The sequence below is a fragment of the Pristiophorus japonicus genome, unplaced genomic scaffold (genome assembly GCF_044704955.1).
Source record: "Pristiophorus japonicus isolate sPriJap1 unplaced genomic scaffold, sPriJap1.hap1 HAP1_SCAFFOLD_907, whole genome shotgun sequence".
NCBI classification, from domain to species: domain Eukaryota; kingdom Metazoa; phylum Chordata; class Chondrichthyes; family Pristiophoridae; genus Pristiophorus; species Pristiophorus japonicus.
The window spans coordinates 55,276-80,767 of record NW_027254832.1 but is presented as its reverse complement, the minus strand read 5'-3'; the positions used below and the strand labels follow the sequence as shown (position 1 = coordinate 80,767).

At 52.4% G+C, this 25,492-nt stretch overlaps 1 protein-coding gene across 4 annotated transcripts in view; it reads left to right on the top strand.

The window, feature by feature from the left end:
• The window catches only part of rcc1l (RCC1 like), an 81,709-nt gene that overhangs the window by 37,348 nt on the left and 18,869 nt on the right, over positions 1-25,492 (top strand). For all 4 annotated transcript variants that reach the window (XR_011592322.1, XM_070874611.1, XM_070874613.1 and 1 more), the window contains exons 7-9: positions 15,430-15,611; positions 16,490-16,577; positions 19,145-19,318. Coding sequence is in view for 3 of the 4 variants with exons in the window: in XM_070874611.1 (XP_070730712.1) it covers positions 15,430-15,611; positions 16,490-16,577; positions 19,145-19,318 (444 nt within the window). In the remaining variant the exon portion in view is untranslated. The remainder of the gene's footprint in view (positions 1-15,429; positions 15,612-16,489; positions 16,578-19,144; positions 19,319-25,492) is intronic.

Below are 25,492 nucleotides of genomic sequence, written 5' to 3'. Positions count from 1 at the left end.
CCCACCCGTAGTATCCAACTCCTCCCCGTAGTATCCAACTCCCCACCCGTAGTATCCAACTCCTCCCCGTAGTATTCAACTCCTCCCCGTAGTATCCAACTCCCCACCCGTAGTATCCAACTCCCCACCCGTACTATCCAACTCCCCACCCGTAGTATCCAACTCCCCACCCGTAGTATCCAACTCCTCCCCGTAGTATCCAACTCCTCCCCGTAGTATCCAACTCCTCCCCGTAGTATCCAACTCCTCCCCGTAGTATCCAACTCCTCCCAGTAGTATCCAACTCCTCCCCGTAGTATCCAACTCCCCACCCGTAATATCCAACTCCCCACCCGTAGTATCCAACTCCTCCCCGTAGTATCCAACTCCTCCCCGTAGTATCCAACTCCTCCCGTAGTATCCAACTCCCCACCCCGTACTATCCAACTCCCCACCCGTAGTATCCAACTCCTCCCTGTAGTATCCAACTCCCCCCCCCCCCCGTACTATCCAACTCCCCACCCGTAGTATCCAACTCCACCCCGTAGTATCCAACTCCTCCCCGTAGTATCCAACTCCCCACCCGTAGTATCCAACTCCCCACCCGTAGTATCCAACTCCCCACCCGTAGTATCCAACTCCTCTCCGTAGTATCCAATTCCTCTCCGTAGTATCCAACTCCTCCCGGTCGTATCCAACTCCTCCCCGTAGTATCCAACTCCTCCCCGTAGTATCCAACTCCTCCCCGAAGTATCCAACTCCTCCCCGTAGTATCCAACTCCTCCCCGCAGTATCTAACTCCTCCCCGCAGTAGCCAACTCCTCCCCGTAGTATCCAACTCCTCGTCGTAGTATCCAACTGCTCCCCGGAGTATCCAACTCCCCCCCCGTAGTATCCAACTCCCCCCCCCCCGTAGTATCCAACTCCCCCCCCCCGTCGTATCCAACTCCTCCCCGTCGTATCCAACTCCTCCACGTAGTATCCAACTCCTCCCGTACTATCCAACTCCCCCCCGTACTATCCAACTCCCCACCCGTAGTATCCAACTCCTCCCCGTAGTATCCAACTCCTCCCCGTAGTATCCAACTCCTCCCCGTAGTATCCAACTCCTCCCCGTAGTATCCAACTCCTCCCCGTAGTATCCAACTCCTCCCCGTAGTATCCAACTCTTCCCCGTAGTATCCAACTCCTCCCCATAGTATCCAACTCCTCCCCGTAGTATGCAACTCCCTCCCGTCGTATCCAACTCCCCTCCGTGGTATCTAACTCCTCCCCGTGGTATCTAACTTCTCCCCGTAGTATCCAACTCCTCCTCGTAGTATCCAACTCCTCCCCGTAGTATCCAACTCCTCCCAGTAGTTTCCAGCTCCCTTCCATAGTATCCAACTCCCCCCGCAGTATCTAACTCCTCCCCGTAGTATCTAACTCCTCCCCGTAGTATCTAACTCCTCCCCGTATTATCAAACTCCTCCCCGTAGTATCCAACTCCTCCCCGTAGTATCTAACTCCCCCCCCCGTAGTATCCAACTCCCCCCCCCCGTCGTATCCAACTCCTCCCCGTCGTATCCAACTCCTCCACGTAGTATCCAACTCCTCCCGTACTATCCAACTCCCCCCCGTACTATCCAACTCCCCACCCGTAGTATCCAACTCCACCCCGTAGTATCCAACTCCTCCCCGTAGTATCCAACTCCCCCCCGCCGTAGTATCCAACTCCCCCCCCCCGTCGTATCCAACTCCTCCCCGTCGTATCCAACTCCTCCACGTAGTATCCAACTCCTCCCGTACTATCCAACTCCCCCCCGTACTATCCAACTCCCCACCCGTAGTATCCAACTCCTCCCCGTAGTATCCAACTCCTCCCCGTAGTATCCAACTCCTCCCCGTAGTATCCAACTCCTCCCCGTAGTATCCAACTCCTCCCCGTAGTATCCAACTCTTCCCCGTAGTATCCAACTCTTCCCCGTAGTATCCAACTCCTCCCCGCAGTATCCAACTGCTCCCCGGAGTATCCAACTCCCCCCCCTGTAGTATCCAACTCCTCCCCCCGTCGTATCCATCTCCTCCCCGTACTATCGAATTCCCCTCCGTAGTATCCAACTCCTCCCCGTAGTATCCAACTCCTCCCCGTCGTATCTAACTCCTCCCGGTAGTATCCAACTCCTCCCCGTAGTATCCAACTCCTCCCCGTAGTATCTAACTCCTCCCCGTAGTATCCAACTCCTCCCCGCAGTTTCCAAATGCTCCCCGGAGTATCCAACTCCCCCCCTGTAGTATCCAACTCCCCCCCCTGTAGTATCCAACTCCCCCCCCCCCCCCCCCCCCCCCCGTTGTATCCATCTCCTCCACGGAGTATCCAACTCCTCCCCGTAGTATCCAACTCCTCCCGTAGTATCCAACGTCCCCCGTACTATCGAATTCCCCTCCGTAGTATCCAACTCCTCCCTGTAGTATCCAACTCCTCCCCGTATTATCTAACTCCTCCCGGTAGTATGCAACTCCTCCCCGTAGTATGCAACTCCTCCCCGTAGTATCCAACTCCTCCCCGTAGCATCCAACTCCTCCCCGTAGTATCCAACGCCCCCCCGTACTATCGAATTCCCCTCCGTAGTATCCAACTCCTCCCCGTACTATCCAACTCCTCCTCCGTAGTATCCAACTCCTCCCCGTAGTATCCAACTCCTCCCCGTAGTATGGAACTCCTCCCCGTAGTATGGAACTCCTCCCCGTAGTATGGAACTCCTCCCCGTAGTATGGAACTCCTCCCCGTAGTATGGAACTCCTCCCCGTAGTATGGAACTCCTTCCCGTAGTATGGAACTCCTCCCCGTAGTATCCAACTCCTCCCCGTAGCATCTAACTCCTCCCCGTAGTATCCAACGCCCCCCCGTACTATCGAATTCCCCTCCGTAGTATCCAACTCCTCCCCGTACTATCCAACTCCTCCTCCGTAGTATCCAACTCCTCCCCGTAGTATCCAACTCCTCCCCGTAGTATGGAACTCCTCCCCGTAGTATGGAACTCCTCCCCGTAGTATGGAACTCCTCCCCGTAGTATGGAACTCCTCCCCGTAGTATGGAACTCCTCCCCGTAGTATGGAACTCCTCCCCGTAGTATCCAACTCCTCCCCGTAGTATCCAACTCCTCCCCGTAGTATCCAACTCCTCCCCGTCGTATCCAACTCCTCCCCCTCGTATCCAACTCCTCCCCCTGGTATCCAACTCCCCCCCCGTGGTATCTAACTCCTCCGTGTAGTATTGAACTCCTCCCCGTAGTATTCAACTCCTCCCCGTCGTATCCAACTCCTCCCCGTCGTGTCCAACTCCTCCCCGTCGTGTCCAACTCCTCCCCGTAGTGTCCAACTCCTCCCGTAGCATTCAACTCCCCCCTGTACTATCCAACTCCCCACCCGTAGTTTCCAACTCCTCCCCGTAGTAACCAACTCCTCCCCGTAGTATCCAACTCCTCCCGTAGTATCCAACTCCCCCCCGTACTATCCAACTCCCCACCCGTAGTATCCAACTCCTCCCCGTAGTATCCAGTCCTCCCGTACGATCCAACTCCCCCCCGTACTATCCAACTCCCCACCCGTAGTATCCAACTCCTCTCCATAGTATCCAACTCCCCACCCGAAGTATCCAACTCCTCCCCGTAGTATCCAACTCCTCCCGTAGTATCCAACTCCACCCCGTACTATCCAACTCCCCACCCGTAGTATCCAACTCCTCCCCGTAGTATCCAACTCCTCCCCGTAGTATCCAACTCCTCCCCGTAGTATCCAACTCCTCCCCGTCGTATCCAACTCCTCCGCGTAGTATCCAACTCCCCACCGTAGTATGCAACTCCTCCCCGTAGTATCCAACTCCTCCCCTTAGTATCCAACTCCTCCCCGTAGTATCCAACTCCCTCCCGTCGTAACCAACTCCCCCCCGTGGTATCTAACTCCTCCCCGTGGTATCCAACTCCTCCCCGTAGTATCCAACTCCCTCCCGTCGTAACCAACTCCCCTCCGTGGTATCTAACTCCTCCCCGTGGTATCCAACTCCTCCCCGTAGTATCTAACTCCCCCCCGCCCCCCCCCCCCCCGTTGTATTTAACTCCCCCCCCGTAGTATCCAACTCCTCCCCGTAGTATCCAACTCCTCCCCGTAGTATCCAACTCCCTCCCGTCGTAACCAACTTCCCCCCCCGTGGTATCCAACTCCCCTCCGTGGTATCTAACTCCTCCCCGTAGTATCCAACTCCTCCTCGTAGTATCCAACTCCTCCTCGTAGTATCCAACTCCTCCTCGTAGTATCCAACTCCTTCCCATAGTATCCAACTCCTCCCAGTAGTATCCAGCTCCCTTCCATAGTATCCAACTCCCCCCGTAGTATCTAACTCCCCCCGTAGTATCTAACTCCTCCCCGTAGTATCTAACTCCTCACCGTAGTATCTAACTCCTCCCCGTAGTATCCAACTCCCTCCCGTCGTAACCAACTCCCCTCCGTGGTATCTAACTCCTCCCCGTGGTATCCAACTCCTCCCCGTAGTATCTAACTCCCCCCCGCCCCCCCCCCCCCCCCCCCGTTGTATTTAACTCCCCCCCCGTAGTATCCAACTCCTCCCCGTAGTATCCAACTCCTCCCCGTAGTATCCAACTCCCCCCCCGTAGTATCCAACTCCCCCCCCGTAGTATCTAACTCCTCCCCGTAGTATCTAACTCCTCACCGTATTATCCAACTCCTCCCCGTAGTATCCAACTCCTCGCCGTAGTATCTAACTCCTTCTCGTAGTATCCAACTCCTCCCCGTAATCTAACTCCTTCTCGTAGTATCCAACTCCTCCCCGTCATATCCAACTCATCCTCATCGTATCCAACTCCTCATCGTATCCAACTCCTCCCCGTAGTATCCTACTCTTCCCCGTATTATCCAACTCCTCCACGTAGTATCCAACTCCTCCCCGTCGTATCCAACTACTCCCCGTAATCTAACTCCTCCCCGTAGTATCCAACTCCTCCCCATAGTATCCAACTCCTCCCCGTATTATCCAACTCCTCCCCGTAGTATCCAACTCCGCCCCGTATTATCCAACTCCTCCCCGTAGTATCCAACTCCTCCCCGTAGTATCCAATTCCTCCCCGTATTATCCAACTCCTCCCCGTATTATCCAACTCCTCCCCGTATTATCCAACTCCTCCCCGTAGTATCCAACTCCTCCCCGTAGTATCCAACTCCTCCCCGTAGTATCCAACTCCTCCCCGTATTATCCAACTCCTCCCCGTAGTATCCAACTCCTCCCCGTAGTATCCAACTCCTCCCCGTAGTATCCAACTCCTCCCCGTAGTATCCAACTCCTCCCCGTATTATCCAACTCCTCCCCGTATTATCCAACTCCTCCCCGTATTATCCAACTCCCCCCGTAGTATACAACTCCCCCATCGTAGTATCCAACTCCTCCCCGTAGTATCTAACTCCCCCCCGCCCCCGCCCCCCTCCCCCCCCCCCCCCGTAGTTTCCAACTCCCCCCCCGTAGTTTCCAACTCCCCCCCCGTACTATCCAACTCCCCACCCGTAGTATCCAACTCCTCCCCGTAGTATCCAACTCCTCCCCGTAGTATCCAACTCCCCACCCGTAGTATCCAACTCCCCACCCGTAGTATCCAACTCCTCTCCATAGTATCCAACTCCTCCCCGTAGTATCTAATTCCTCCCGGTAGTATCCAACTCCTCCCCGTAATCTAACTCCTCCCCGTAGTATCCAACTCCTCCCCGTGGTAACCAACTCCCCCCCGTAGTATCCAACTCCCCCCGTAGTATCTAACTCCCCCCGTAGTATCTAAATCTTCCCCATAGTATCCAACTCCCCCACGTAGTATACAACTCCCCCATCGTAGTATCCAACTACTCCCGGTAGTATCCAACTCCTCCCCGTAGTATCCAACTCCTCCCCGTAGTATCCAACTCCTCCCCGCAGTATCCAACTCCTCCCCGTAGTATCCAACTCCTCCCCGTAGTATCCAACTCCTCCCCGCAGTATCCAACTGCTCCCCGGAGTATCCAACTCCCCCCCTGTAGTATCCAACTCCTCCCCCCGTCGTATCCATCTCCTCCCCGTACTATCGAATTCCCCTCCGTAGTATCCAACTCCTCTCCGTAGTATCCAACTCCTCCCCGTAGTATCTAACTCCTCCTCACAGTATCCAACTCCTCCCCGTAGTATCCAACTCCTCCCCGCAGTTTCCAACTGCTCCCCGGAGTATCCAACTCCCCCCCCCTGTAGTATCCAACTCCCCCCCTGTAGTATCCAACTCCCCCCCCCCCCCCCCCCCGTCGTATCCATCTCCTCCACGGAGTATCCAACTCCTCCCCGTAGTATCCAACTCCTCCCGTAGTATCCAACGTCCCCCGTACTATCGAATTCCCCTCCGTAGTATCCAACTCCTCCCTGTAGTATCCAACTCCTCCCCGTATTATCTAACTCCTCCCGGTAGTATGCAACTCCTCCCCGTAGTATGCAACTCCTCCCCGTAGTATGCAACTCCTCCCCGTAGTATCCAACTCCTCCCCATAGTATCCAACTCCTCCCCGTAGTATCTAACTCCTCCCCGTAGTATCCAACGCCCCCCCGTACTATCGAATTCCCCTCCGTAGTATCCAACTCCTCCCCGTACTATCCAACTCCTCCTCCGTAGTATCCAACTCCTCCCCGTAGTATCCAACTCCTCCCCGTAGTATCCAACTCCTCCCCGTAGTATCCAACTCCTCCCCGTAGTATGGAACTCCTCCCCGTAGTATGGAACTCCTCCCCGTAGTATGGAACTCCTCCCCGTAGTATGGAACTCCTCCCCGTAGTATGGAACTCCTCCCCGTAGTATGGAACTCCTCCCCGTAGTATGGAACTCCTCCCCGTAGTATGGAACTCCTCCCCGTAGTATCCAACTCCTCCCCGTAGTATCCAACTCCTCCCCGTAGTATCCAACTCCTCCCCGTCGTATCCAACTCCTCCCCCTCGTATCCAACTCCCCCCCCCGTGGTATCTAACTCCTCCGTGTAGTATTGAACTCCTCCCCGTAGTATTCAACTCCTCCCCGTCGTATCCAACTCCTCCCCGTCGTGTCCAACTCCTCCCCGTAGTGTCCAACTCCTCCCGTAGCATTCAACTCCCCCCTGTACTATCCAACTCCCCACCCGTAGTTTCCAACTCCTCCCCGTAGTAACCAACTCCTCCCCGTAGTATCCAACTCCTCCCGTAGTATCCAACTCCCCCCCGTACTATCCAACTCCCCACCCGTAGTATCCAACTCCTCCCCGTAGTATCCAGTCCTCCCGTACGATCCAACTCCCCCCCGTACTATCCAACTCCCCACCGTAGTATCCAACTCCTCTCCATAGTATCCAACTCCCCACCCGAAGTATCCAACTCCTCCCCGTAGTATCCAACTCCTCCCGTACTATCCAACTCCCCACCCGTAGTATCCAACTCCTCCCCGTAGTATCCAACTCCTCCCCGTCGTATCCAACTCCTCCGCGTAGTATCCAACTCCCCACCGTAGTATGCAACTCCTCCCCGTAGTATCCAACTCCTCCCCTTAGTATCCAACTCCTCCCCGTAGTATCCAACTCCCTCCCGTCGTAACCAACTCCCCCCCGTGGTATCTAACTCCTCCCCGTGGTATCCAACTCCTCCCCGTAGTATCCAACTCCCTCCCGTCGTAACCAACTCCCCTCCGTGGTATCTAACTCCTCCCCGTGGTATCCAACTCCTCCCCGTAGTATCTAACTCCCCCCCGCCCCCCCCCCCCCGTTGTATTTAACTCCCCCCCCGTAGTATCCAACTCCTCCCCGTAGTATCCAACTCCTCCCCGTAGTATCCAACTCCCTCCCGTCGTAACCAACTTCCCCCCCCGTGGTATCCAACTCCCCTCCGTGGTATCTAACTCCTCCCCGTAGTATCCAACTCCTCCTCGTAGTATCCAACTCCTCCTCGTAGTATCCAACTCCTCCTCGTAGTATCCAACTCCTTCCCATAGTATCCAACTCCTCCCAGTAGTATCCAGCTCCCTTCCATAGTATCCAACTCCCCCCGTAGTATCTAACTCCCCCCGTAGTATCTAACTCCTCCCCGTAGTATCTAACTCCTCCCCGTAGTATCTAACTCCTCACCGTAGTATCTAACTCCTCCCCGTAGTATCCAACTCCCTCCCGTCGTAACCAACTCCCCTCCGTGGTATCTAACTCCTCCCCGTGGTATCCAACTCCTCCCCGTAGTATCTAACTCCCCCCCGCCCCCCCCCCCCCGTTGTATTTAACTCCCCCCCCGTAGTATCCAACTCCTCCCCGTAGTATCCAACTCCTCCCCGTAGTATCCAACTCCCCCCCCGTAGTATCCAACTCCCCCCCCGTAGTATCTAACTCCTCCCCGTAGTATCTAACTCCTCACCGTATTATCCAACTCCTCCCCGTAGTATCCAACTCCTCGCCGTAGTATCTAACTCCTTCTCGTAGTATCCAACTCCTCCCCGTAATCTAACTCCTTCTCGTAGTATCCAACTCCTCCCCGTCATATCCAACTCATCCTCATCGTATCCAACTCCTCATCGTATCCAACTCCTCCCCGTAGTATCCTACTCTTCCCCGTATTATCCAACTCCTCCACGTAGTATCCAACTCCTCCCCGTCGTATCCAACTACTCCCCGTAATCTAACTCCTCCCCGTAGTATCCAACTCTTCCCCATAGTATCCAACTCCTCCCCGTATTATCCAACTCCTCCCCGTAGTATCCAACTCCGCCCCGTATTATCCAACTCCTCCCCGTAGTATCCAACTCCTCCCCGTAGTATCCAATTCCTCCCCGTATTATCCAACTCCTCCCCGTATTATCCAACTCCTCCCCGTATTATCCAACTCCTCCCCGTAGTATCCAACTCCTCCCCGTAGTATCCAACTCCTCCCCGTAGTATCCAACTCCTCCCCGTAGTATCCAACTCCTCCCCGTATTATCCAACTCCTCCCCGTAGTATCCAACTCCTCCCCGTAGTATCCAACTCCTCCCCGTAGTATCCAACTCCTCCCCGTATTATCCAACTCCTCCCCGTATTATCCAACTCCTCCCCGTAGTATCCAACTCCTCCCCGTAGTATCCAACTCCTCCCCGTAGTATCCAACTCCTCCCCGTAGTATCCAACTCCTCCCCGTAGTATCCAACTCCTCCCCGTAGTATCCAACTCCTCCCCGTATTATCCAACTCCTCCCCGTATTATCCAACTCCCCCCGTAGTATACAACTCCCCCATCGTAGTATCCAACTCCTCCCCGTAGTATCTAACTCCCCCCCGCCCCCGCCCCCCTCCCCCCCCCCCCCCCGTAGTTTCCAACTCCCCCCCCGTAGTTTCCAACTCCCCCCCCGTACTATCCAACTCCCCACCCGTAGTATCCAACTCCTCCCCGTAGTATCCAACTCCTCCCCGTAGTATCCAACTCCCCACCCGTAGTATCCAACTCCCCACCCGTAGTATCCAACTCCTCTCCATAGTATCCAACTCCTCCCCGTAGTATCTAATTCCTCCCGGTAGTATCCAACTCCTCCCCGTAATCTAACTCCTCCCCGTAGTATCCAACTCCTCCCCGTGGTAACCAACTCCCCCCCTTAGTATCCAACTCCCCCCGTAGTATCTAACTCCCCCCGTAGTATCTAAATCTTCCCCATAGTATCCAACTCCCCCACGTAGTATACAACTCCCCCATCGTAGTATCCAACTACTCCCGGTAGTATCCAACTCCTCCCCGTAGTATCCAACTCCTCCCCGTAGTATCCAACTCCTCCCCGTAGTATCCAACTCCTCCCTGTAGTATCCAACTCCTCCCCGTAGTATCCAACTCCTCCCCGCAGTATCCAACTCCTCCCTGTAGTATCCAACTCCTCCCCGTAGTATCCAACTCCTCCCCGCAGTATCCAACTGCTCCCCGGAGTATCCAACTCCCCCCCTGTAGTATCCAACTCCTCCCCCCGTCGTATCCATCTCCTCCCCGTACTATCGAATTCCCCTCCGTAGTATCCAACTCCTCTCCGTAGTATCCAACTCCTCCCCGTAGTATCTAACTCCTCCTCACAGTATCCAACTCCTCCCCGTAGTATCCAACTCCTCCCCGCAGTTTCCAACTGCTCCCCGGAGTATCCAACTCCCCCCCCCTGTAGTATCCAACTCCCCCCCCCCCCCCCCCCCCCCCCCCCCCGTCGTATCCATCTCCTCCACGGAGTATCCAACTCCTCCCCGTAGTATCCAACTCCTCCCGTAGTATCCAACGTCCCCCGTACTATCGAATTCCCCTCCGTAGTATCCAACTCCTCCCTGTAGTATCCAACTCCTCCCCGTATTATCTAACTCCTCCCGGTAGTATGCAACTCCTCCCCGTAGTATTTATGCAACTCCTCCCCGTAGTATCCAACTCCTCCCCGTAGTATCTAACTTCTCCCCGTAGTATCCAACGCCCCCCCGTACTATCGAATTCCCCTCCGTAGTATCCAACTCCTCCCCGTACTATCCAACTCCTCCTCCGTAGTATCCAACTCCTCCCCGTAGTATCCAACTCCTCCCCGTAGTATCCAACTCCTCCCCGTAGTATCCAACTCCTCCCCGTAGTATCCAACTCCTCCCCGTAGTATCCAACTCCTCCCCGTAGTATGGAACTCCTCCCCGTAGTATGGAACTCCTCCCCGTAGTATGGAACTCCTCCCCGTAGTATGGAACTCCTCCCCGTAGTATGGAACTCCTCCCCGTAGTATGGAACTCCTCCCCGTAGTATGGAACTCCTCCCCGTAGTATGGAACTCCTCCCCGTAGTATGGAACTCCTCCCCGTAGTATGGAACTCCTCCCCGTAGTATCCAACTCCTCCCCGTAGTATCCAACTCCTCCCCGTAGTATCCAACTCCTCCCCGTCGTATCCAACTCCTCCCCCTCGTATCCAACTCCCCCCCCGTGGTATCTAACTCCTCCGTGTAGTATTGAACTCCTCCCCGTAGTATTCAACTCCTCCCCGTCGTGTCCAACTCCTCCCCGTCGTGTCCAACTCCTCCCCGTAGTGTCCAACTCCTCCCATAGCATCCAACTCCCCCCTGTACTATCCAACTCCCCACCCGTAGTTTCCAACTCCTCCCCGTAGTAACCAACTCCTCCCCGTAGTATCCAACTCCTCCCGTAGTATCCAACTCCCCCCCGTACTATCCAACTCCCCACCCGTAGTATCCAACTCCTCCCCGTAGTATCCAGTCCTCCCGTACGATCCAACTCCCCCCCCGTACTATCCAACTCCCCACCCGTAGTATCCAACTCCTCCCCATAGTATCCAACTCCCCACCCGAAGTATCCAACTCCTCCCCGTAGTATCCAACTCCTCCCGTAGTATCCAACTCCACCCCGTACTATCCAACTCCCCACCCGTAGTATCCAACTCCTCCCCGTAGTATCCAACTCCTCCCCGTAGTATCCAACTCCTCCCCGTCGTATCCAACTCCTCCGCGTAGTATCCAACTCCCCACCGTAGTATGCAACTCCTCCCCGTAGTATCCAACTCCTCCCCTTAGTATCCAACTCCTCCCCGTAGTATCCAACTCCCTCCCGTCGTAACCAACTCCCCCCCGTGGTATCTAACTCCTCCCCGTGGTATCCAACTCCTCCCCGTAGTATCCAACTCCCTCCCGTCGTAACCAACTCCCCTCCGTGGTATCTAACTCCTCCCCGTGGTATCCAACTCCTCCCCGTAGTATCTAACTCCCCCCCGCCCCCCCCCCCCCGTTGTATTTAACTCCCCCCCCGTAGTATTTAACTCCCCCCCCGTAGTATCCAACTCCTCCCCGTAGTATCCAACTCCTCCCCGTAGTATCCAACTCCCTCCCGTCGTAACCAACTTCCCCCCCCGTGGTATCCAACTCCCCTCCGTGGTATCTAACTCCTCCCCGTAGTATCCAACTCCTCCTCGTAGTATCCAACTCCTCCTCGTAGTATCCAACTCCTCCTCGTAGTATCCAACTCCTTCCCATAGTATCCAACTCCTCCCAGTAGTATCCAGCTCCCTTCCATAGTATCCAACTCCCCCCGTAGTATCTAACTCCCCCCGTAGTATCTAACTCCTCCCCGTAGTATCTAACTCCTCACCGTAGTATCTAACTCCTCCCCGTAGTATCCAACTCCCTCCCGTCGTAACCAACTCCCCTCCGTGGTATCTAACTCCTCCCCGTGGTATCCAACTCCTCCCCGTAGTATCTAACTCCCCCCCGCCCCCCCCCCCGTTGTATTTAACTCCCCCCCCGTAGTATCCAACTCCTCCCCGTAGTATCCAACTCCTCCCCGTAGTATCCAACTCCCCCCCCGTAGTATCCAACTCCCCCCCCGTAGTATCTAACTCCTCCCCGTAGTATCTAACTCCTCACCGTAGTATCTAACTCCTCCCCGTATTATCCAACTCCTCCCCGTAGTATCCAACTCCTCGCCGTAGTATCTAACTCCTTCTCGTAGTATCCAACTCCTCCCCGTAATCTAACTCCTTCTCGTAATATCCAACTCCTCCCCGTCATATCCAACTCATCCTCATCGTATCCAACTCCTCATCGTATCCAACTCCTCCCCGTAGTATCCTACTCTTCCCCGTATTATCCAACTCCTCCACGTAGTATCCAACTCCTCCCCGTCGTATCCAACTACTCCCCGTAATCTAACTCCTCCTCGTAGTATCCAACTCCTCCCCATAGTATCCAACTCCTCCCCGTATTATCCAACTCCTCCCCGTAGTATCCAACTCCGCCCCGTATTATCCAACTCCTCCCCGTAGTATCCAACTCCTCCCCGTAGTATCCAACTCCTCCCCGTAGTATCCAACTCCTCCCCGTAGTATCCAACTCCTCCCCGTATTATCCAACTCCTCCCCGTATTATCCAACTCCTCCCCGTAGTATCCAACTCCTCCCCGTAGTATCCAACTCCTCCCCGTAGTATCCAACTCCTCCCCGTAGTATCCAACTCCTCCCCGTAGTATCCAACTCCTCCCCGTATTATCCAACTCCTCCCCGTATTATCCAACTCCTCCCCGTAGTATCCAACTCCCCCCCGTAGTATCCAACTCCTCCCCATAGTATCCAACTCCCCCATCGTAGCATCCAACTTCTCCCCATAGTATCTAACTCCCCCCCCCCCCCCTCCCCCGTTGTATCTAACTCCTCCACGTAGTATCCAACGTCTCCCCATGGTATCCAACTCCCCCCCCCCCCCTTAGTATCCAACTCCTCCCCGTAGTATCCAACTCCTCCCCGTAGTATCCAACTCCTCCCCGTATTATCCAACTCATCCCCGTAGTATCCAACTCCTCCCCGTAGTATCCAACTCCCCCCCTGTAGTAACCAACTCCCCCCCGTAGTATCCAACTCCCCCCCCCCCCCCTAGTATCTAACTCCCCCCCGTAGTATCTAATTCCCCCCCCCGTCGTAACCAACCCCCCCCCGTAGTATCCAACTCCCCCCCCCGTAGTATCTAACTCCTCCACGTAGTATCCAACTCCTCCCCATGGTATCCAACTCCCCCCCCCCCCCCGTAGTATCTAACTCCTCCCACCCCCCCCCCCCCGTAGTATCTAACTCCTCCCCGTAGTACCCAACTCCTCCCCGTATTATCCAACTCCCCCCCCCGTAGTATCCAACTCCTCCCCGTAGTATCCAACTCCTCCCCATTTCAGAACATTGGTCCGGCCTCACACTTCAAAACAATATGCTGCTCACCACCTCTATCCCTTAACTCACCTTTTCAGTAAATACTCGTCCAACTCCTTCTTAGAATTCCTGATGTTATCAACAACTATCAGCTCCCAAGACAGTCCTCTTCTCTGTGTACAGTAGTTCTATCTGATCTGTCCATTCCCTGTGTACAGTAGTTATATCTGATCTGTCTATTCCCTGTGTACAGTAGTTCTATCTGATCTCTCCATTCCCTGTGTACAGGAGTTCTATCTGATTTGTCCATTCCCCTGTGTACAGTAGGTCTATCTGATCTCTCCATTCCCTGTGTACAGTAGTTCTTTCTGATCACAGATAAGGCTATCTCTGATCATTTCCTTATATCGCTCTCCACCCACATTCCACTTTTCCCTCCCAACCCCAATTCCGTCTTTGACTGCCCCTGGAGAAAACTCTTCCCAAATCACTTACAACGGCATTTTCAAATTCACATCGTCTAGCCTTCGGCCCTTCATTAATCGTGACAGTTCTGCAGCTTCTAATCTATTCAATCACACCTTCACCATCACTTTCGATGCCCCTGTCCCGATTAAAACCATTACCCTCTCTCACCCATGCTGCTCTTTCTCCTGGTATGGCCCTCATGTGAAATGACCATATTATGATCACTCTTCCCCAGAGGATCCTTTACTGTGAGATTACTAATTAACCCTGTCTTGTTTAAGACATTCTTGAAATCCTTCCTCTTTGACCTCATCTGTCTTGATATCTCCTTATGTGGCTCGGTGTCATGCATTTGTGCAGCGCCTTGGAACGTTTTACTATGTTGAAGGCACTATATAAATGTAAGTTGTTGTTGGTCTCTACTGCCCCTCCTTCCCCTCTGTGCATAATAGCTCGATCTGATCTTCCATCAGCCTTTTCTGAGCTTCATCCAATGTCCTTTATTGTCATTCCGGGGCCCATGGTTATCAGTTTCTCAGGGTTCAACTTGTTGATACCCTCAATAAGATCCTTCCACAGTCTGCTCTGGAAGGATTGACATCTTTTGCAGTCTCTCTTTCAAGTGTCTGACTCCCAGTGCTGTGATGTCTTTCCTATATTGTGGCAATGAGAACTGTACACAGTAGTCCCAGTGCACCTTGATAGTTGGCCACTGAAGTTGTATAAACTTGATATCGGTTTTACACAAGTCCAAGTGCCAGCTTCTAAGTGAATCTGACCCAATAAACCAATCACTCGGTCCTCGGGTTATGTTTGTAACTTGAATTACAGGCCACAACCGTGGACTTTGGTAATGCTCATCCTGACTGATCCGGCCTCATCCCTACTTTTGTGAAGAGGAGAGTCACAAACTGCCCCCCTGCAGTCCTCTGGCACAATGTTCTTTTCTGAAAAATTGTTTCCCCAGCTTCCCTCGGGACCTTGGGCTGTAATTCATCAGGTCCCGGTGATTCGTTCAGTAGTTTCTTCAGTCCCATTTCTCTTTGAATAGTAGCCTCCACAAACTGTTCTCCACCCTTCTTGGTGCTTCCACAGGTCGAATGCCCACCTCCGCCCTGAAAATTGAGGCAAAGTCCTTGCTTAGTATCTCTGCCGTTCCAAGTCTTTACAAGTTCACCTCCTTCACCATCAGCCCTGTGCTATCTGTGATAACGAGGTTACCCTAACCACCAGCGTGCCTGTAGAAAGCATTTTATTGCCTGTTTAAAAACAAGAAAAAGCTACCCTGACAATTCTTTACTTAGGTCTGGGTCACCATGGTACAAGCTGTAAACCGACCAGGCTGATGGGGGATGTATCTGGAGTCAGTATTGTACAGACAGCGACATATGGAGACTTCTGCTTGGCCGTATCCGAAGATGGGGATCTGTTTGGCTGGGGCAACTCCGAGTATCTGCAGCTTTCTGCAGTTACTGAGGCCACACAGGTAGGCATGGGGATTCCCTATCGATCGGGAGAGAGGGATCTACAGTGTCAAAACCCACACACGGTGACCCAGCATATCAACACACCAATAGCACGGAGTGAAGATCTCTAGTCTGGTCACACGCCCTGCTGAATTCCTAACCTCGGTTCCCACACTCGGCTACCTGCTTTCCACAGCAGAAATAACCCGGTGTCAGTAATAACCCGGATTCTCGGCTGTTTTGTGTTACGACCACAGGCTGTTGCAGTTACAGACAAATGATCTGATCTATAACTGGGGGTCTATTTTCAATCCTTGCTTTCAAAGGGACAGTTTGTTTTTAGATTTTAAGATATTTAAACATAATTGCCTCTCTAGGAAGCTGCTGCTTATTGATTGTCATACGTGTTCTGTTTTGATGGCATAAACATTAATTCAATGACTTTTCTCTCAAATGAAAGCACCAAAAAGGAATTTGTTTCCGTATTCTATCTACAACATTATCAAAGTGTAAATCTGAATGAAAAATGTGCTTTGTAGCTGTTTCTTTGTCTCCGTCAAAGAGGCAAATGCACAAAACTCTGGATTGACCCTGTTTTCTGAGAGGCGCTGTCTGACTCCAGGCAGGATGGTGGGTCTGTGAATCAGTTGGAAGGCAGGTACTGGATGAGATCTTTGGGTCCAGTACATGAAATTCCCTGAAAGTGTGAGTGCAGGTAGATAACGGCCAACCGATGGTTGTGTTTGATAACCAGGCAGGGTCCAGGGTGGCAAGCTGATGATAAATGGTGCAGGGCCGAGGTTACAGTCCAGTCTGGGTCCCATTGGTGGTTGCGGTAAAATCTCACAACAAAGTGACGATGACGTTCCTTCTTTGTAAATTTATATTTTTATTGCAGGTGAATGTTCCAAAGCACCTCCCATTTAAAGGCGTTGGAAAGATAAAGCAGGCAGCGTGTGGTGGGACTCATGCTGCAATCCTTAACCGTGAGTCCTCATCCCTTTAACAATGTGCTCTGTTCCGATCTTTACGTTCCGGATACTTGCCTCCGTAATCCCAAACAATGAGATTAGATGTCACAGCCTGCCATACACCTGCCCCTGGGCAGAGCGGTTCAGGGTTCACCCTCTGGTTGTATGCCATTCAAGATAGATTGCCATGTTAGCCCAAGATTTCTCAAAATAATGGTGAGGCTAATGGCGCGTTATTTATGTGCAAAGGCAACAGCAACTTCAGGCGAGGGAAGATGCACAATTAAAAGCAGAAACATTGTTGTCGTTGGCTTCTCGGATCGGCCAGTCGCTGTGGCTCACCATTCAAATGCTTTGAGTGGTGTGAAGTTGCTGTATTTATACATGGAAAGTTAAGTCAAGTCATTTCAGTCTAAGTACTCATTTAACAACGTGATAAGTGTTAGTTACTGACAGTCAACCTATCTGGCACCGAAAATTAACTATTATACGTGTGAAGTCTCATTCCTTCAGGTTTTAATTTTTGTTCGAGATTTAAAAAAAAATTAAGATAACACCTTTTTCTATTTTTCTCTCTCACAACACGATCTTTCTATCCCTCTCTTTATTTCTCTCTCTCTACCTGATTTGACATTGAAATCACCCAATCTAACTGACACTTCCTTCTCAGACCTTGCAATCGGACTGGTTTGGGAGATACACAGTTGCTTGCCATGTTCACTCGGGTCCGAGCGCACTGTTTCCAGCCCCCACTTACAGCAATGTGCAGCGCAAAATATAGTGGGGTTTAATCGGGTATAGGCCGTCTAACTAACACTAACGGGGGCGGGGGGGGGCGCTGTTTGTTGACGGTTACAGCAGATCTTGGGTCATTAACTCCATGGGGCCACATGGGCTTCTAGCTCCACACTGCAGCTCCCTATTATATACTGCGGAGGGGGGGGCGCAGTCCCCGGATAGCCCCCCCCCCCGCCAAAACCTGCCACCTGGACAGACACACCTCTTCCCCCCCCCCCCCCCCCCATCCTTCCCCCTGGACATGCACCCTCTCCTCCACCCCCACCCCCGCCCCAATCTTGTCCCCTAGACAGACATCTACCCTCCCCCCCCATCCTTCCCCCTGGACATGCCCCCTCTCTTCCCCCCCACACACCCCCCCCCCCAAAACCTGCCCCCTGGACAGACACGCCCCTCCCCCCCCCCCCCCATCCTTCCCCCTGGACATGCCCCCTCTCCTCCCCCCTCCTCCAATCTTGTCCCCTGGATAGACATCTACCCTCCCCCACCAAATTGCCCACTAACAGAATTGTGTTACGATCCCTCTCCCCATGTTGACTGTATTTGTGTAAAAATAACTAGAGGCCCAACCTGCCATGATCTGAGAACAGCTTTAACATTAACTTCATCTTGGATTGAAAATCAGATATTCTTTCAAGCAGCAAGACCCATCTGCATGATTTCTTAATCCCAGGCTTTCCTGACTTTTCCTTCCGGCATCTTCCGCCACTTCCTTGAGAAGCTTCCCTGCTCCCGTGCTCCTAGTCTCGTGTGTCTGCTCCTTGCTCCAGTCCTGAAATCTACACCGTAACTCTGCCCTCTGTGTAAGAGGCGTTGTCCCGATGTTCTAATACTTGCAGCCTCCTCCCTCACACCCCCCCCCCCCCCCCCATTACAGGTCATTGGTTTTATCCAGGGATCCTTTGCCTTGTAACAACTATTTTGATCTTAGTATTGGTGAATAAGATCTCCAACCCTGCTGCTTACAGCAATATTTGACCGTGACTGTATTTGAGCCCCGTTCTGTCACCGCCCTGCATTGGTGGCTGTGAGCGTCCGTAGGGAATGGCACATTTTTGGGAGATATATTAGCATTCACCTCTTTTAAATATGCAGAGAATGCCTGTGGATTGAGAGAAACTGCCCTTGACACAAAAACGGGCAATTACAACAAGTTTAACTTCCTCATCCTTTTTTCTGTTCCTGATCTTTCCCTCCTTTTAGTTTTTTCTTTCCAAGCTTAACAAATTATCCTTGAAGCCTATTTGTTTTTCTGAAGATGCCTCTGCTTTCTTTGAAACGGCTGCACCTGCATACCCGGGTGTGACTCTCCTTCAACCCTCGGGGCTTCCACTGTGGCCATAATGCTCTCTGTCCACTCTCTACCTCCACCGTCTCCACCATTCTCCTCTCTGTTCCCTCCCTCTCCATCCTTCCTGTTATTTTGCTTCTCCTGGTTTTTGCTTTCTGTAATCTCTTCCTGGGAGGTCCCCTCCAATTCGTTGAAGAAAACAATCCTCTTACAAAACCTCAAAGTAGTTCCAGCCCATGATCCACTGCAGTCATTTCTCCCTTGGATTGAAATCACATTCTAATCTCCAATCCTTTCCCGGTCTAGAGACCAGATTGCTGCCACTGAGCCTGGAATGTTTCTACTCTGCACAGTTACGCTTTCTCAGTTGAATCCCTGATTCTCATTCTGTGTTGCTATTTATCTGAACATGGTCACGGGAGGCCCAGCCCTGTCTGAACATAGCATATCCGAATTTGCCGAGCATGAGCTTGTGTTGTTTTGTCAATTCCAGGTGAAGGCAATGTGTTTGTCTGGGGTTATGGAATTCTGGGAAAAGGATGCAATCTGTCTGAATCCAGGGTGCCGGAGATGATCCCATCGACGCTGTTTGGCTGGTCTGAATTCACACCTCAGGTCCAAGTTGACCGTATCAACTGTGGCCTCAACCATTTTGCTGCCATTACCAGTAAGTGTCTACGAAGAGCTTTAGGAGGTGCTGAAGGAGCACCGTTTGTTTCAGGGGATTGCTTTTGGTTTGGTTTTGTGGCATCTTATCACAGTACCATTACCGGTCCACTCGTACTCACATCTCTCGGCTAATCCCACTGAGGCCCAGTCAACTAAACTGGTGGTTCTTGGAAACATGGTCATATTCAGGACTGGAAACGACTGCAGTCAGTCCCACTGTCCAGGAAACATCATACCCCACAATACCTCTCATAGCCTTCTATCCAATGCTTATCCAGGTACTTGCTCTTGAATTGTTGATACACTAAGTCCCCACTGCCTCCCGAGTCAGTCCATTCCACACATTCCCCACTAGTTACCTCTTCCATGACAACACAGCTCCATCTACAACCACCCTTCAGCCAATTTTAGATTCATTTTTGGAGAACTCCACCTACTATGTGGTTCCTTATGGATTGACCTCCTGAGTGGCACTGGATCAAAAGCTTTGCTGAAAGCTGAAAAAACATCACCTGAACTCCCCCTGCCCCCAAATACACAGAAGTTACAACACAGAGACCAGCTATTCTCCCAACCAGTCCACATGGACATTTACCCACCTCACGAGCAAACTGTCTTAGTCACATTTATCTGCCTGTTCCCCAAATCTTACAGCACAGAGGGAGGCCATTCGGCCTATCGTGCATGTGAAACAGCTATCGAACTAATCCCACTCCCCCGCTCTTTCCTGTTGCCTTGCAATTATTTTCCTTTTTAAGTATTTATCCAATTCCCCCTTTTGAAAGCTATGGTTTAAAAAAAAATCTGCTCATATTTTGCCTGAAGTCTGTGCCCTCTGGTTACCAACCTTCCTATCACTGGAAACAGTTTCTCCCTAGTTTTGAACACCTCTATTAAATCTCCCCCTAACCTTCTCTGCTCTAAGGAGAACACCGCCAGCTTCTCCAATCTCACCACTTCATTGAAGTCCCTCATCCCTGGTACAATTCTGGTAAATCTCTTAATTTTCTGCACCCTCTCCCAGGCCTTGACATCCTTCCTAAAGGAGGTGCCCAGAATGAGATGCAATACTCCAGCTGAGGCCTAACCAGTGATTTATAAAGGTTGACCATAACGTCCTTGCTGTTGTACTCTCTCTCTCCATCAATAAAGCCCAGGAGCCCACATATTTTTTTTTAAACAGCTTTCTTGACTTGTCCTGCCACCTTGAAAGGTTCATGTATGTGCACCCCGAGGTCTCTCTCTTCCTGCATGTTAGATCTCTTAATTTTCAATGAAATGCGAACTCCGGTTGTAGTTTTAACATAACTTTTATTTTGGCAGCAGCAACAAGCGTCTGGCTGATTGCCAGTTCCTTTGTCTTTCTGAGAACACATGGCCAAAATGGTTGTTCTTATACCTGGCTCAGTTTACAGAAAAGAACCCGCCTTCTTTGACCTTATTGGCTCAATTGATATACTGTTAACCTTTAATTGGCTCGCTAACAAAGGTCCTAAAATGTCAAGTTGATTGATGACTTAATGCAACATGCTCCCACTCACGTAGCAACTCTGGTTGGGAAGTCTGTGAATTCTCACAGCCTGTCTGAATGCAGCCTGTTTGAATTCTCTATCAATCCCCCCTTTGATTCTTTCACAAACTGAATCATAAAACATCAGCTATCACTGGTTAAACATTCTACAAAATAATTTCATACATGTTAATAGAGTTTCCTTCTAAAATTTGTTGATGTGTTTCACCACATGTCCAGACTAGTAGCTTCCACACAAATTTACACCAACCCGAGTTCCATCGTGGCCACAATGGAAGTCTGGTTTTAGTAGGTTAATTAACCTTATTCCAATTTAATCCAAATCAATATCTTAATTCAACCAGTAAACAACCTTCCCTTAAGCATAACATGCCCCTGTGCCACGTACAGACGGTCTGCTGGGACATGCAAGGTGTCTCACCTGCGGGACAGCAGCTACAGCCGCCTGGTCGCAACAACATTTAATCAACATAAACAAACAATATAAAAGTAAAACAATTACAACAAATAGAATTAAACCTTCCACCAATGAAGTTCCTAATGAACCTAGCCATTCAGTGGCTCCACTCCACAAAGTGAATGATGGGGGTTGCTTCAGTTTTTCTACCTCCTTTTGGATATGCTCCGCTAAGTGGGTAATTTCTTCGGAGCTATCTGGGATATATGTGCAACACTCAGTTCAGAGTAGGGTGCAAGTACCTCCCTTTTCAGCCAGGATGTAATCAAGGGCCAGTCTATTCTGTAGGGCTACTGTGCGGATTGCTACCATTTCTGCATTGAATTTAACTAGGGACTCTGAGGTTTCATTGGTTACCCGTTCCACAACGGGTGCCAAGTTAATGGATTCCCTTGCCAGTCTGGCGGTCCCATACCTGGGGATCAGAATGGCAAAGAACCTCTCTGTTTCTGTGATAGCTCTCTTAGGACGGTGTAAATGTTCTGACAGTGACTTTATATGATACATATATGGCACAATATAGGCTAAATAGCAGGATCCCGTCCAATTCTGGGGCAGCCAAGGGTAGGCCTTGTGGCCACACACCCAATAGGTGCCATCATAGGCAATGAAGGTTCGCTGTTTCTTTGTCAGCAACACTCCGGGGTCTGTCCAGGCTTTCTTTCCTTGGACTTTAACAGCTGCCTGGGTGGTCAATAACACTTGATAAGGTCCCTCCCACTTGGCACCCAAAGATTCTTTATGCAACGTTTTCACATACACCCAGACTCCCGGGATGATGTCGTGTCCTCCTTCGGGTGGATTACCCCAAGCTGCCGATACCTGTCGGGAAACGGAACTAATAGCATTGGTTAGGTCCTGACAGTATGATAACAAAGTGTCACTCATTGGGCCCAAGTTTCCACAAGAAAAAAAACGGGCGCCCCTCCGAGCTGGGCGCCCGTTTTTCGCGCCTAAAACGGCGCCTAAAAAAATCCTCGGTATTCTCCACCGACTTACAGGTCCTGTGGCACTCGGCGCAGCCGGCACGAGCTGTGGGGGGGGCGGAGCCAGGTCCCTGCGCTGAAAACAGTGCCGGGACCTCTGCACATGCGCGCTACAGTCGGCACGCAAGTGCAGTAGCTCCAGGCGCCGAACTGTGTGGGAGGGGCCCGAAGCACGCAGCCCCTAGCCCCTGGCCCAATGGCCTCACTGGGGCTCCTCCCACGGCCAGCTCCTGCTCCCCGCCTGACCAGACCCGACACTCGCTCCCCCCGCCGACCCGACCCGACCCGACACCCGCTCCCCCCCCCGACCGAGACCCGCTCCCCCCCCCCCCCGCCCCGACCCGACACCCGCTCTCCCCCCCTCCCCCCCCCCCCGCCCCGACCCGACACCCGCTCTCCCCCCCCTCCCCCCCCCCCCCCGCCCCGACCCGACACCCGCTCCCCCCCCCCCCCACCCCGCCCCGACCCGACCGAGACCCGCTCCCCCCCCCCCCCCGCCCCGACCCGACACCCGCTCTCTCCCCCCCCGCCCCGACCGAGACCCGACACCCGCTCCCCCCCCCCCCCCCACCCCGCCCCGACCCGACCGAGACCCGCTCCCCCCCCCCCGCCCCGACCCGACACCCGCTCTCTCCCCCCCCGCCCCGACCGAGACCCGAGACCCGCTCCCCGCCCCGACCCGAGGCCCGCTCCCCCCCCTCCCGACCCGACACCCGCTCCTCCTCCCCCCCCCCCCCCCGACCCGACACCCGCTCTCCCCCACCCCCCCCGACCCGACACCCGCTCCTGTTCCCCGACCCCCCCCTTCTTCCCTCCCTCCCCCCTCCCCCCCTCTCCCCTTCCCTCCCTCTCCCTCTCCCTCCCTCTCTCCTTCCCTCCCTCTCCCCTTCTCTCTCCCTCCCTCTCCCCTTCTCTCTCTCCCCTTCTCTCTCTCTCTCTCCCCTTCTCTCTCTCTCTCCCCTCTCTCCCTCCCTCTCTCCCTCCCTCTCTCTCTCCCTCTCTCTCTCTCCCTCCCTCTCTCGCTCAGCGGCACGAACGGCTGCAGAATAATCCCTGGCTGAAGCACTTTCACACAGGTAGGAAGATGGTTTATTTAATCTTTTCTTGGCTTATAAATGTTTATTCAGGTTGGATTTATTTGTATAATATTTGTAGAAGTATAAATAAGGATTTATTGTCGAATTTAATGAGTTCCCTCCCCCCCCCTCCCCCCACCTCGTTCTGGACGCCTAATTTGTAACCTGCGCCTGATTTTTTAATGTGTAGAACAGGTTTTTTCAGTTCTACAAAAATCTTCACTGGCTCCATTCTACTTTAGTTTGGAGTACATTTTCACTGTGGAAACTTTCAAATCAGGCGTCAGTGGCCGGACACGCCCCCTTTTGAAGAAAAAATTTCTGTTCTAAACTAGAACTGTTCTACCTGACTAGAACTGCAGAAAAAAAAATGTGGAGAATTGCGATTTCTAAAATAGTCCGTTCTCCACCAGTTGCTCCTAAAAATCAGGCGCGAATCATGTGGAAACTTGGGCCCATTAAGTGAACATCAGCTTTCCGTAAATCGATAGTTCCTGGCAGCAACATGGGTCTTCCTGTTATAATTTCAAATGGGCTTAGACCTGTAGTTCTGTTTGGGGTTGCCCTAATACTACATAGCACTATTGGTAGTGCCTGGGGCCATGGTGTTCCTTCTTGGTGATATTTGGCAAGCCGTTGTTTCAGAGTTCGATTAATTCGCTCTACTTGTCCTGATGATTGTGGATGATAAGGACAGTGTAAATCCCACGTAATGTTCAGTAACCTACAGACTTCTTGGCAGACAGCACCTGTGAAGTGTGTTCCCTGATCTGAGTCAATGATACTCGGGACTCCCCATTGGGGAATGTAATCCTTACACAAGACATTTGCAGTGTGATTGGCTGTGGCTTGTTTAGTTGGGACAGCTTCTACCCATCTAGAGAATCTGTCGACCATGACAAGAATGTTAGTGTATCCTTGGCATGAAGGAAGAGATATATAATCAACCTGCAGATACTGGAATGGTCCGACAGGGGCAGGGGACCTCAGTTGGGGCATTACCGTGATGGGTCCAGAATTATTTTTCTGGCAGACCACTGCTACCAGCTGGGCATGTTTTTTAAATCCCCGACCCCACCAGCTTTTCTGGAACCGTGCTGTCATCTGTTGTGATGCCAAGTGTCCCCACGAGTGGATCTTTTGGGCTAAAAAAGGCATAAGCGCTTGTGGCGCGACTGGCTTGTCGGTAACTCTTTGTCTCCAGACACCATCTTCGCATAGCTTCATTCCTGCCTCAATCCATGTCCATTTTTCCTCTCGGGAGCACTCGCCTGGCATTGTTTGAAGGTCTCGTGTCAGAGTCCTGAGTGCTTTCAGTCTGCACATCTGTGTTGGTTCTTCTGGAGGAACGCCCTGTGAGGTGGCATCTTTAGCTGCCTGGTCGGCTAGGGCATTTCCCTGAGCTTCTGTGGTATTTTCCTTGGTATGGGCCTTACACTTCAGGATGGACACTTCCTGAGGTAATTGTATGGCCTCTAGTAAGTCTCGGACTTCTTTTCCATTTCGGACAGGTGTACCAGCAGCAGTGAGGAATCCTCTTTTCCGCCATAACAGACCAAAGTCGTGAGCGACTCCAAAAGCATAACGCGAATCTGTGTAGACATTAGCTGTCTGTCCTTCTGCTATTCGACATGCTTCTGACAGGGCCCGTAACTCGGCCTGTTGTGCTGACATTCCTGAGGGTAAACATCCTTTTGCCACTACCTCATATAAGGTTGTAACTGCCCATCCTGCTTTTCTGGTACCATTGTCAACAAAGGAGGAACCATCTGTAAACAGGATGAGGTCTGGGTTGTGCAGAGGCTCCTCTGCTGCTAAGGCTGCTTCTTTTGTTTCTTTTAAAATCTCCACGCAGTCATGCTCTTCACATTCTCCCCCCTCTTGCTCCCTCGATTTTGACATCGGGAGCATAGTTGCGGGATTAACCGGGCTGGCCCGGACGATATGGAGATTAGCAGCTTCCAAAACTGCCGTCCAGCGGGTCCATCTAGCTGCCGTCACCTGAGACATTCTATTCATAGACAGCAAAGCGTGTACGGTGTGGGGACACGTGACAATCAGGTTTTGATCGAGGACTAGACCCGCAGTGATCATTACCGCTCGACATGTAGCTTCCATGGCC